This window comes from Botrytis fragariae (assembly GCF_013461495.1).
Source record: "Botrytis fragariae strain BVB16 chromosome Unknown tig00000012, whole genome shotgun sequence".
NCBI classification, from domain to species: Eukaryota; Fungi; Ascomycota; class Leotiomycetes; order Helotiales; family Sclerotiniaceae; genus Botrytis; species Botrytis fragariae.
In genome coordinates, this window is record NW_023500989.1 from 1,255,597 (window position 1) to 1,268,985 (window position 13,389).

General features: G+C 44.9%; 4 protein-coding genes across 4 annotated transcripts; 2 read left to right on the forward strand and 2 right to left on the reverse strand.

The window, feature by feature from the left end:
• Positions 1-199: 199 nt before the first annotated feature.
• Positions 200-1,679, forward strand: Bfra_002616 (putative ubx domain-containing protein; the record flags this gene model as incomplete). Its single annotated transcript, XM_037333032.1, has 4 exons — positions 200-343; positions 445-890; positions 945-1,245; positions 1,296-1,679. The coding sequence occupies exons 1-4, from the start codon at positions 272-274 to the stop codon at positions 1,677-1,679; spliced, it is 1,203 nt and encodes a 400-aa protein (XP_037195160.1). The 5' UTR covers positions 200-271.
• A 2,722-nt stretch (positions 1,680-4,401) lies between these two features.
• Positions 4,402-7,594, forward strand: Bfra_002617 (putative mechanosensitive ion channel family protein; the record flags this gene model as incomplete). The annotated part of the gene is made up of 3 exons (XM_037333033.1): positions 4,402-5,109; positions 5,165-5,745; positions 5,797-7,594. The coding sequence occupies 3 exons, from the start codon at positions 4,402-4,404 to the stop codon at positions 7,592-7,594; spliced, it is 3,087 nt and encodes a 1,028-aa protein (XP_037195161.1).
• A 918-nt stretch (positions 7,595-8,512) lies between these two features.
• Positions 8,513-10,271, reverse strand: Bfra_002618 (uncharacterized protein; the record flags this gene model as incomplete). The annotated part of the gene is made up of 2 exons (XM_037333034.1): positions 8,513-9,907; positions 9,963-10,271. 2 exons carry the CDS (start codon positions 10,269-10,271, stop codon positions 8,513-8,515), a joined length of 1,704 nt encoding a protein of 567 aa, XP_037195162.1.
• A 1,347-nt stretch (positions 10,272-11,618) lies between these two features.
• On the reverse strand, positions 11,619-12,634 carry Bfra_002619 (putative phytanoyl- dioxygenase family protein; the record flags this gene model as incomplete). Its single annotated transcript, XM_037333035.1, is given in 5 exon segments — positions 11,619-11,746; positions 11,953-12,020; positions 12,041-12,220; positions 12,235-12,492; positions 12,516-12,634. 5 exon segments carry the CDS (start codon positions 12,632-12,634, stop codon positions 11,619-11,621), a joined length of 753 nt encoding a protein of 250 aa, XP_037195163.1.
• Between the last annotated feature and the right edge of the window lie 755 nt (positions 12,635-13,389).

Here is a 13,389-nt window from a genome sequence, read left to right on the forward strand (position 1 = left end):
TACGTTAATTTTGGTATCACAAAGCATGATAATCCAATGCCGACCGAAGCTTTGACGATTTTTCTTATAAATGTGGAAGAGTTCAGCCCCGCCAAAAAAGAACGTCATCCCAAGCTGCCTCGTTGGTTTGTTTCTTCCTATAACATTTCACCATCAAGCTACAAAATATTTTACACTTTGGCAGGATATCTTGAAACTTCTTCAAAAACAGTCTACATTTAAATCAATTACCTATCTCGAGGATTATCGCCTTCAATACTACAAACCAATCATGGCAGACACCAGTAATCATGATGAGTTGATCTCTCAATTCTGCGCAATCACCAATGCTTCCCCATCAGAGGTATGATCATAGACCCAGCGAAAACCCTCCAAAATCATCATATTTTTGACCATCCAAATTGATCTCATGTCACTGACTCTATTTATCTTCTTAAATTTTAGGCTCAACAATTTCTCTCCGCAAATCAATGGGACTATGCATCAGCTATGACAGAATTCTTCACTGCTCAAGAAGAAGGAAATGCAGGAGCCTCAGAACCAGTCGGTAGCAACGATCAAACTGAAACCCCGTCACCCTATACTGGACCCCGAACGCTCGATGGCAGGCCTGCTCCCGACAATGGCAAGAAACCTGCAAAACCAACTGCCACAGCCGGTAGAGCTGGAGGACGTGGAGGCATCGCAACTCTTGGGTCTCTAAACCAAGGATCTTCGAGCCATGGGGATCGTATGAACGACGCCGATGACAGTGATCCAGATTATGAGCCAGATGAACAACCAAGAGATTTGTTCGCTGGTGGAGAAAAGTCAGGATTGGCTGTTCAAGATCCCTCGAGAAAACCCGATGCGAGAAAGATTGTTGGTGATATTCTTAAGCAAGCTAAAGCGTGAGTTCCTCTTTTCAACAATTTGTAGACTACATCCTTACTTGGTATATACAGAAACTCTTCAAGGGAGACTGGAGAACCGTCTACTCCAGCCGCAGCTACACCATCTCGATTCCGTGGCAGTGGCCAAACTCTCGGCGGCGATGATGCTCCTTCTCAAGTAATTCCCGATCCTCAACCTCCTGCAGCTTCTTCCGAGCTTGTGACAAGAATTCTACACCTTTGGGAGGATGGTTTCAGTGTTGAAGATGGGCCACTTCGTCGATTCGATGACCCGGCAAACGCGCAAGACCTTCAAGCAATACAAAGTGGTCGTGCTCCTCTGCACTTGATGAATGTTAGACATCTCCAACCCGTTGATGTTCAGCTGCACAAACACGATGGACCTTACAAAGCTCCCCCAAGGTCTACAAGCCTTTTGGTGGCTCAGGCCAGAGACTTGGTAGCCCTACACCGGGCGGCTCCAGCACTCCGCCAGCATCCGCCTCAGCGCCTGCACCTACTACCACATCGACAGCGACCCCAGAAGTTCAGGTCGATGAATCGCAACCAACGCTCACCCTCAGACTTCAGTTGGCAAACGGAACTCGTCTTCCAGCTCGATTCAACACTACGCAAACTGTAGGCGATGTATATGACTTTATTGCAAGAGCAAATGCCGGTAGCAACGAGCGAGCTTGGGTACTTGCAACCACTTTCCCAAACAAAGAGCATACCGAAAAGAGTCAGGTCTTGGGAGAAATGCCAGAATTTAAGAGAGGCGGTACAGCCGTGCAGAAATGGGTTTAGGGGGTGTGTAGATGATCTGACAGGAGCGTTTTGGAGATTCGCGAACCAGCGGAATCAATTATGATGAAGCTTTTACTGACTGGCTACGGCCAGAAGGCGTTTAAGGAAGTCTGGGAGCACATACATAGCATTTTTTTTTTGAGGCATAGATAGCTGATTTGTCAAACCGCAATGATAGACGGAATGATTTAGCGCTCTGAAGATTTCCCATGTGAATATCATTGATATTGAGTGAGGTTTCATAAGTAGAATCTACGGCTACTGCAGAATTGACATTATAGTACTTACTTGCCCGTCGTGGTACCTACTTCGAATGCATAGATGCATGCTTCGCAATCTTAGCCTGTGCATTTGTTTTTGAGATATAGCAAGTCATTTGAATCAATAATAGCTAGCAGATGTCCCCACTTCACCACGGTCTCGAATTATCGAAATCGATTTAGATGATCAAGTCGTAAATGAAGAATTAGGGACTGGACATAAAAAAGTGGAGTTTGTGACCCTCTCCGAATACTCCGTCTGCAAGCCAACGCACTGATCGACAAATTAATACGGGCCGAGAAGAGAAGGGCTTTCGATCGATCCCCCAACTTTGGGGATGGGTGGATGGATGGATGGGTGGATGGATGGATGGATGGGTGAGAAGGGATGTTTGGGAGGTTGGAGGTTGGAATTTGGGAGGGAGGTGCAGGGGATAAATGGGTGGAGTGTATGATGAGGGTTTTGTTGAGTTGGAACTTGGATGGTACGGTGTACAGAGCAGAGAGAGTACTAGGTGATGATCTTGGGAGGAGGGAGGAGATAGGAAGATAGCAAAAGATACAGAGGATCAACGAAATGGGACAATCAATTCGTATCGCATGTACCGGTCCGGTCGGTCGAACAAACGTTCATGTGCTCGCTTGGCTTAAGCCACGGCTGGGACTAGAAGAGTAGGTGACTGGGCATGCATTATGCGATCTTCAATCTAGTGGTCCAAGGTTTTAATTTGAGAGAGAGAGATATATATTGGCTTTTGATTGGTATCTATCTATCAGACTTTGTGTGAAAGTTAATAATTTTACTTGTGCGAAGGTTACTTGTAAGTTATCTCGTTGCTTATCTATCTCCCTCACATGTCTTTCCTCTGCTGGGAAATTCAGGGTAATTCAGGGGGTGCGAGATAAGGAATTGCAGGGCCAGCTTGGCCTTCCAAGTTTCAAGGGCCGGCGAGGCAGTTGAGCTGATTAAGGTACGAACGAATCACGGAGACAGGGGATTTCAATGAAACATTTGATCATCTACTATTCGGCCCTGGACAAGTGGATGGATCTAGAATTGACTTTAACTGGACGTTCGGTCAATGCCAAGGCTCAAGGGATTGGGGACTGGATTCGAATGACTCTGTGCCTTGTCGCGTCTCTACCTATCACGATTCATTGTTTCCCAAGCGTCTGTGTAGGACTGAGGAATGAGGAATTAGGGGTCTCTGTCACAAACACACTTGACTTTGAATGCCTCGGGAATGGACATCTTCTCCTACTTTATCTGCGTAGTGAGACTCGAGTGAGACGGGAGTTGAGGTTAACACAAGTGTGAGAATAGAATTGGATTGGATCATGATATATATGATGATGATATGATACTCGATACCAGTGATACCAGTGATACCAGTGACACCCGTGACACCAGTGGTACAATACGATACTATTCTACGAAATTGGGGACAACCAATCTAGCCACTAGACCTATCCAAGCACGAGTCCCTTACTCAGCATGCGCATCCCTAGTACATCCCTGGTACCCACATGACGTAGTTATCCAGAGCCCGACCTCCGCCAAGAAGGAGACGAACGGGCAAAAGAAAAGAAACGAAAGAAAAAAAAAACTTCACTGGATTCGGGATTCGGGACCTGTCTGGATCCAATCAAGAGAAGGTCGAAATGGATATTTATGGAAACGCCCCGATTGAGTAGATGGTGGAATATGGTTTGAGGATGAGATCTTCCTATCAAATTTCAATATTCGATAACTAGGTAGGTATGTAGGTAGGGAGGGAGGGAGGGTAGATAGATACTATGTGTGTTTAAAGGCAAATTACAATATTCCGATTTTCTACCTCGATTTCTATTCCTATTTCTATTTCCGTTCATATCCATTTTCACATTCATCGTCACATTCAATTACTTAATCATTCAAGCCCTTCCCTTCCCTTCCCTCCCCTCCTCCATTCGTTACATCCTCCACATCTCTTCTCCACTGTCAACGAATCTCTCTCCACTGTCATTGTCAGTTTCACGCTCACTTCCATCGTCATCATCATCATCTCGTCACTTTCGCTTTGGTCCCTTTTCTTGTTTCCCTCTTCTTCCTCCTTCGTACATACATTCCCATTTCTTTTTCAAATCCCCATATATTCTTCATAACTTCCTATCGCCTCGTCGAGAACGTACGATCTTCATCCAAATTTGATCAGATCGACCTTGCGACAAAACGTCTCGTATCACTTCCGACTCTCTCGACTCCATTTAATCTGCCTACGGAGATTTCAATCCCTGGATTAGAGTCACCTTCATCACGTCAAGATCCCTCACAGATCTGTTATTGATCGAATACCCCCTTATCTTCGATGAGATCGTGGGGTTGATCTTGGGCCCAGTTTTGTAAACAGATCTACCCCATAGTACAACATTTGGGAAATCTGTTCAACGTTTAATCAACTTCAAATTAAAATCCCGACATCATGTCGACGCCAATTCAAGAAAAGGAACAATTCTCGTTTCCTGCATTTCCAGCCGATCCTCACCATACTCACCAGCAGGAACCTTTTCGCCAGGACCGTCGCTCGTCTGATGAAGATGGAACTTTGGGAGATGAACATCCATACGAATATCATCATGACCATCATGATCATCATAACCATCAAGACCAACACGTCGATAACAATCACTTGAGAGTTGCCACGAGCTTTTCTCATGACCCGGAATACCTGAGCAAGAGAGATCAATCGCCTTTATCTGCCGCTGCACAAAGGGAACAGTCACGGCGACTTGACGATGACCTTGAAATGCTTCGAGTAGAACGTGTGATATCGAATGAAGAAAAGGGTGATGGAAGCAGTATGGGTAGATCAATGAGGTCGAGATCCAGGGGGCCTAATAGAGAACCTATTGATGATTTCGACGTTGATACTACCCCTATCCACGAGAAGACTAAAATATACAGACCACCAGCACATCCGGCCACAGCACTTGCAAAATTCTTCAAGAAGGTTCACGGCTCTAGCGTCTTAGTTCGATATTTCGTCTATATCACGCCGTTGACGTTGTTACTTTTAATCCCCGTCTTGTTTGGACTCTTTCTTTTTGAACGGGCCACGGTCGGAGGTGTGAAGCTTTTCTGGTTTGGCATCTGGTTAGAGATTGTTTGGTTGACATTATGGCTTGCACGAGTGAGTGATCAAAAGATACTTTGCAAATCAAACCTCGCTAATTACCCCTGAATAGATTATTGCCAAATGCATCCCTTATCCAATGGGTCTTGTTTCTAGCTTATTCACAAACAATAACAAGAAATGGAGGGATCTAGGAAAATCACTAGAGGTACCAGCGACTTTGTTCTTTTGGTGGCTGGCTGTTGAAATTTCCTTTCTCCCAACTATGAAGAACCACCATCTTGATGGAAATAAGACTACTCGTAGTTGGGAAAATACCTGCAATAAGATCATTGTATCGGTGCTTGTCGGAGCCACCTTGAACTTCGTCGAAAAAATCATCATTCAACTCATTGCCATCAGTTTCCACCTGCGAACATACGCCGATAGAATCGAGATCAACAAATTTCAAATCCAGAGTTTGGTCAAGTTGTACAAATATTCCAAGGAAAAGATTCTTGAGAAAGATGAGGATTTTGAGGACCGTAGTGGGAACGCAGGTGTTAAATCGGGGGCTCGTACTCCAATGGCTTATGTCAACAAGGCTCAGAAAAATGCGAAGAATGTCTTTACCAAGGTTGGAGATGTAGCTGGTAAAGTAGCTGGAGATTTTACGGGAAGAGCTGTCACATCAAGTACTCACCCACATCAAGTGTAAGAGTTCCCATGGCTATGTATCTCAACTATGCTAATTGTACATTTTAGAATTCTTCAACTTCTTAACACGACGACCGGATCTCAGGTACTTGCTCGAAGACTTTACCGAACCTTTGCACACGACGACATGGAAACTATTCTGGCGGAGGATCTAACACTAGCTTTTGATAACGAAGAAGAAGCCGAGGCAGCATTTACCATGTTCGATAAAGATTTGAACGGTGATATCTCGATGGAGGAACTCGAAACAGTTTGTGTTGAAATTGGACGAGAACGAAAAGCAATCACTGCTTCCCTCAAGGATTTGGACTCGGTTGTCAGCAAACTCGATGATATACTCTTGTTTATCGTTGTAGTCATCACCATTTTGGTATTCATCTCTTTGATTTCTACTTCTGCATCTGGTGTCTTAACATCAGCTGGTTCGTCTGTCTTGGCTCTTTCTTGGTTGTTCACCGCAACTGCTCAAGAGTTTCTGCAATCGATCATCTTCGTTTTCGTCAAGCATCCTTTCGATGTTGGTGACCGAGTTACGATTTACGGAAATACTGGATCCAAGTTACAAGGAGATGATTATTTCGTGAAGGAAATTTCACTCCTCTTCACCGAATTCAAAAAGATGGAGGGTCATGTTGTACAAGCCCCAAACAGTTATCTCAACACTCTCTTTATCCTGAATCAGCGTCGTTCAGGAGGTCTCGCCGAAGCCGTTCCTATCACTGTCAAATTCGGCACTTCCATCGAACAACTCGAGCGACTCCGCGAAGAACTCGTCAAGTTCGTCCAATCCGAGAAGCGCGAATACCAAGGCAAGATCATCACCGAAGTAACAACCATCTACGAAAACTACTCCATCACCTTCAACGTCGTCTTCTTCTACAAATCCAGTTGGCAAAACGAATTATTGCGTCTTCAACGTCGTAACAAATTCATCATCGCCATGATTTGCGCAATGGAAGATATAGGAATCCAAGGTCCACGCCAACGTCTCGCAGGTTTCACTCAAGAAAACCCCGTTTTCCTCAATGGCGCCTATCCACCTCCCTACAACCCCAACCCCGACCCTTCAGATCTAGGATCCGGACCGGGTCCCCGCTCGGGATCTCTCGCACGCGATAACCCACACACGGGCGAATATGAACCTCAAACCGGAGCCCAGCACGCCCCAGGCGTAAACCCACACCCCTCCATCCTCCGCCGCCGCGCCTCAGGCTCCCAATCCAACGCCCGTCGCCGCGGCGAATCCCTCTCCGCAATGAACAAGCGCGTCGACTTCTCCCTCGGCATGCAAGGCATGTCCTCCGGCATGGACCTCGGCGACGTCTTCGACGACAAACCGCGCGTGCGCATCCCCGACGTGACCTTCACCTCTCCCTCTCCTGGCCCCCACTCGCGCCCCAGTCGCGAAGGCCAATCCCGGGAAGGACAATCGCGAGACCGCGATGAGAGTCTCGCGCGCCAATCGACGCGGGAATCCCGCGACTCGCAACTCGCTAAAGTCACGTCGGCGAATAGCACGCGCACCCATCGCAATCGATTCTTCTCGCGCGGGAGAGGAAAGTTTTCGGGAGGTGGCGGACCGGTAGATGAAGATGGGACGAGTTTGGATGAGTTGGAAGCGGGGTTGCATTCGCAGGGGAGAGACATTCACAGTAGTGAGTTGAGAGATATACCCGAAACATCGGGATATTCGACCGCGAATCCGAGTCCAGGAGGGAGAATTGATCCACGGTCGGGTGTGGTGAGTTCGCAGGCGGTGCAGAGTGATGGGGGGAGGGAAAGGGGGGAGTTACCGACGGTGGGGAAGATCGGGGGACCGCCTCGACGGGCTTTTACAGGGATTTAGATTTGGTTTGGTTTGAGGCGGGGAGAGGAAAGAGGAATTGTGTATAGTATATAGAAAGAGAGGAGAGAAGAAAAGAAGAGAGGATTCATGATATTTAGCGGGAGCGTGCATATAGAAGGAAGATGGTATTTGATTACGAGCGAGCGTCGAGCATAGATAGCGAGGAACGATTAGAGGGTCCTGTAAGGAAGAAATCCTACAGACGGGTAAATTCATGATAGATGGATGGATGTATTAGGAGATTTTAGAATTTGCATTGGCATTTGCCTGGCATATAGACGATAGAGAGAAGACGCCTAGGTCAGGTTTGGTAAACAGTTACCTCATACCTACAAAGCTTAAAAGTAATGAATTAGCTTAATTTTCACCATTATAATACTTTCACTTTACTGACATGACATGCCACGCGATAGACGAATAAATTTCCACTTGCCAGATCATTTGAGCGATACAAGTAAATCCGATCAGAATGCCACCTTGAAATCAATAAAAAAATCCATTGCAATTTTTGATATCTCCGTAATGAACCTAGGTAGCTGCCAAAGGAATACACAATACTAACAAATACACTCAACGGATTCTGTTCCCGGTTGGTATGCTCTCACCTCCCCTCTACTCCTCAACTACACTAAACCACCATGCGCATTTGCAAAGAAACACGAATAAACCAATCCCCATTCCCTCAAAGTAGAAGATAACACACTTCAGAAAATGTAAAAAACGAAACCAGACAGATAAATCATCTTAATCGCACAGTGACTGATAATCCATTGAAAACACCTTGTCAACACCTAATTCTACCGCATCAAAAAGCGTAAATAAAATCGAAGCCAATATTGTCTGATCATGATTCTCATCCCTCATAATACGTGCTTAACAAGCCAGTCAACAACTCAATCCAGTTCCGAAGTTTATGACTTAGAAATCCCAGAAGTCACCACCAGTAGCTTTTTGATTTTGGGCTTTGCCAGGACGACCACTGCGGAATTTGCTTCCTACACCGTTGAGGCCACCTGCTTCCTCTCCATCAGAATCATCTCCGAAACCCCAACTTCTACCTGCACCTTTGCTACCGCCCATTCCATCACCCATTGTCTTGATACCAGTATTTTGCTGGTTGCGCTTAGAAGTCGTGTTAATTTCAGACAATGGCTCCTTGGTAGAGTTGGAGCGACTTGGTGAAGAAGGGTCATTCTCTTTTCTGGCATTCTTCTCAATAGGTGATTCATCGTATGTGTCCCAGTTAGCATCCATCATCTTCACAGCCTTGGCCCTATCTCCTGCCATGTGAGTAGGAGCCTGTTCAGTTACTGGCGATTCATCAGCCATGCTGAAATGATTAAGGTCCTTGGTTCTGTCCTTGGCATTTGTAAGACCTGTAGTTTGTTTCTTTGCTGGTGTATCACCTCCATTCTCACCAAATAGAATGTCTTTGTAGAGCCCAAGTCCATTGTTGTGTCCTTGCCCGCGAGGGTTTCCAACGATACGACGATCCTTCTGAGGGGTGGCGTCGTCTTGGAACTCAAAATGAGTCTGAGCATCCTTGCGAGGTTTTTCGGCTTTCTTGAATTTGACTGGACTATCTAAGACTTCATCATCACTGTTACCCCAATGGCGAACTTCAGCTGCGCGAAGAACTTTAGTAGGAACAGCCTTTTGTGGTGTTTGGAAATCATCAAAGCCCCATTGACTTTGATGTTGACCCTTGCCACCCTTGCCAGTTGGGGGTCGAATGGATTCCTCTTCCTCGGGGCCATCGGTGATATCGAAGTGTTCATACCTAGCTGGATTTGGGCGGTACATGGGGTCCTTCGACTTCTCGCGGACAGGGCTATCTAGGGTGTTTTCATCCTCATCGGCATCGAATAGTCGAGATGGTGCGAATTTCTTGGAAGCGCCTGCTTTTGGAGGAGAAAGAACATCGTCAGTCGAGGAATTCTTGTTAATAAAAAGATCATCATAGTCCCGAGGTGCTGGCTTTGCGGATACACTGGCTGGGACTTCGGCCGGACGGGACTTGGATCCAGTATCTTCACGGGGAGTAAACAAGGAAAGGCTTGCGTGCGGGTCGCGCAATACATTATTGGAGTTACCTCTGGCACGAGCGAGCGGATCCACGTTCGAAGAAGCATCTAACGTACCAGTGTTTTTGACGCTTGATGCGATGAGCTTTATCTGATCCTTTCCATCCCGGATTGGCCAGTTTCGTCCAGTCTTTCCGATAACATCAATCAATTTAAGAAGTGATCCCTGGTCCCAGTTCTGTCGAATTTGTTGGATCTTTCCGTTGGCATCGAAACTTACGATATGGATCTGCCATTGTTAGTATGCGGGTAGGTAGATTCAAAACATACAGGACCAAACTTACGATTGGAAAGGTAACTGTGCGATCAGCGAGAAAGTTGTCATCCAGTCCAGGTAGATAGGATCCTCCGGATGTCTTGAATTCAATGGTTGTGTGGATTTCTGCGGCGATGGAGGAGGTTCCTTCTACAGTATTTAGGAAGGTTTCCTCTTTCTTCTCGAGTTGATGGTTCTGTCCATTTAAATGCTTGACAACATCAGAAGCTCCATGAACAGTGACCAGAGTTGTAATGAAATGAAGGGAGGCATCAGCTGCGAGTAAGGAGGGGTTGGGGGAAACTAGAAACTGCTTATAAGCAGATTGTAGTGACATTTTTGATATTGCGATGGTTTCTGATGAAATACACAACAGATGCAGGTTGATGCAAAGAAGAAAGTTGTGGTCGACTATGAGAGATCAAGATGTCTCAGATTACGTGAGCTTCAATGAGATTCGGTAACGTATTGTTGTTGGTAAAGTATGGATATGAGGAGGGGAGTTTTTGTGGAAGAGGAGAGGAGGAAAAGGAAGGAGGATAGATGGATGGATGGATGGATGGATGGTTGGATGGTTGTATGTTTACAGGTTCGCGACTTCTGTTATAATTATTGTTGCCGCGTCACTTAATTTTGGTGAATACAGTTTCGCCTAACAATAACAAGTTTTTCATACCAACATTAATATTCGATGTATAGGTATAGGTATATATGTATATGTATGACTTATTATTACTCTCTCAATCATATGTGTTATATTCCGTACTCGTAAATATAAGATATCCATACAAAGGTGGGTAGGTAAGGGTCTTGAAGATTCAGGGGAATTTAACAAGGCTGTGAGGGGAACATTTTTATTAATCAGGATTGTTTGTTTACACCAATCTATAGCCAATCAGATTTGGTCTTTCATGCTACACTGTCTTAGCAACGGTACTACTGCACGTCAAATCTACCAGGGAAGCTAAAAGAATACTTTCTTATGTTTCAGAGCAACGAATGGGGAACGGGAAGAGGAAATATCCTGTGATGATATTCAGATAATCGTGTACGGAACGGAGTGTGTAGAAAGACTCCGAACAATCTGGTAGTTTGGGGTACTTTGAACAACACCTTCTCATATAAAATTGCAGCAAGCGGTATTTTTCGGATTGTATGATAGGCAATGCGCAGTACCGTCATTGTCGCTGTATGAGGGAATGATACGAAATAGCATCCATCTATCAACACTTAAATCGGGTGACTGTTATCGTTGTCACCCTGATAGGCCCGGTTTCAGCCCTAGATGTACAATGAAGATGCAGGGGAAGCAAGCTCATGATCATTTTTTGTAGCATTATATTCCTGATCGACTCTGACTTCACCATCAGATAAAATCAACATGAGAGTAGACGAAGTCTATTGTAAACTAGTGTCTACCTATCTGAGTAGTAGACAAGAGAAATTATCTAGGGCGCATTCAGATCGTTTAATTTCTCATACCATATTTAACTGTTAGAAATACTACCTACCTAGCTAGGTAAGGTTAATATGCTATTTGTTAAACACAATATTGAACTCAATTCATATCGAGCCTAAATATATATTCATCAATTGTGATATTGGATCCAATGCAGTATTAAGCTTAAGATGTTAAACTAGTCCGCGTTCAAGAACTTCTTCTCGGGATAGTAAGGGGTTGGGTTCATCCATCGTCTCTCCAAAACTGCTCTGCCTTGTTGGAAACAGCATATAAAGAGACACCACCAGGTCTTTTATTTGTGAGGGTCAACGGATCACTCTTGATGAATTCAACCACAGGAATTGAACAGCCTTAAATTAATGCTAATATCTGAACCTTTTCAGCTTCAGGATTTATCTTCAGGAAGACGAGAAGACAAGAAGACTATTGGCAACATCCTTTCGAGGAGAATGCAATTCTTATGAGTATAATCTCCTTTCCACAAACAACTAAAGTGACTCCCATATCTCCAATACGATATAACTCAAATTTCCGGATCTGATTTCCACAATATCACGGCCCGTTTCCATGACAGCATCTTCAAAAGCTGGCTTATTATCCAGAATCGATGATTCCAATTCACAACTATTGTTTATCTCTCATACACGTTCGTAGTTGTCTCCGACCCAAGAGGAACATCATTGGTTGCATCCAATTCCAGAACGATATCTGTAAGATCCAAGGCATCGGCTTTTGGCTTTTCGCTGTTACAAGCACCTGGAGCAGTTGAGTCATCGTTAACAGTCTGGTTATCTGGTGATAATACGAAAAGAAGTGGTCCATCCCTGCCATTGTTGACGGATAGATTGTCCATATCAATAGTTCGTTCTCCCCAGGGAACTCGAGCTCAAGAGCAATGTTCGTAGGGTGCAAGGTATCGGGACGTTGTTGAACACTGTTCTGGCGAGGGTCAGTCCTGTTGTTATTGTTCTGGTTATTCAACGATCGCCCGGAAAGAAGTGGCCCATCATCGCCGTTGTCATTTGTGGACGAGGTAGTCATTGAGATATCTTCTCCATCCTCAATCCCAACGGCTTTCAACTCGAGACCAAAATTCCTGGGATTCAAGGTGTCGGGAACGGCACTTGTGATGGATTGATTGGCGGCGGCATTGTAGGTTGAGCAGCGGTGTTGGTGTTGTTATTATTATTTTCCATCGGCAGTTCTAGAAGGACTGACCCGTCTTCTCTGTATGACATATTAGTAGAGAAATCTGACATCGAGACCACTGTGATTATTGGAAGACGGCAGTGAGAAGGGACTCGAAGCAGACGAGTGAAGATTTGACACGAAATTTTGATGATGTGAAATACTGTGGCTTTATATACTTTGCTTCTAAATCTCATCCCTCTCCCCTTCTCTTCTCTACCACGCAGTACCATCATTCAATATTGCATGAGATAGAAAGCTTTAACCCCACTCAAACCTAACACTCAGCTGGCTTATCGATCATAAGGACGGAAAACGGAGCGAACATGAATCGAGAAGGTGGGTGCATTAAGCCATAGAACAGTGTTTCATCAATTTAGAGAGGCTTTGCTTGGCTGCAGATTCGGATGCTCGCCTGTTGGCTATCTAACCATTGTCCAATAAATGGCGATAAGGATGAATAAAAGAACTGGAAATATGAATTCCATTCAAATATTACAAATGTGTTTGTGATTTTCGTCTCCTATCCCCTTGACGAAATCAATAAGTCTTCTATCAAACTTCCAGGGCAGCTTTTCCACAGTGAAAATAAAGCCTCTCCACAAACACCCCAGTGACGTGCAGCTTAGAAAGTATGGTGATGGTGATCATTACTATATCATGAAACACATGCATGGCTATGTCAAACTTCACCGAAAAATATCGAGGCTATTAAGAAAAACTATCATTCAGACAACTTTGTCTACTCGGACTTCAGTACGTCCTTCTATTTCCCTCTCACATCCTTTCATTCTCCTCTTCTATC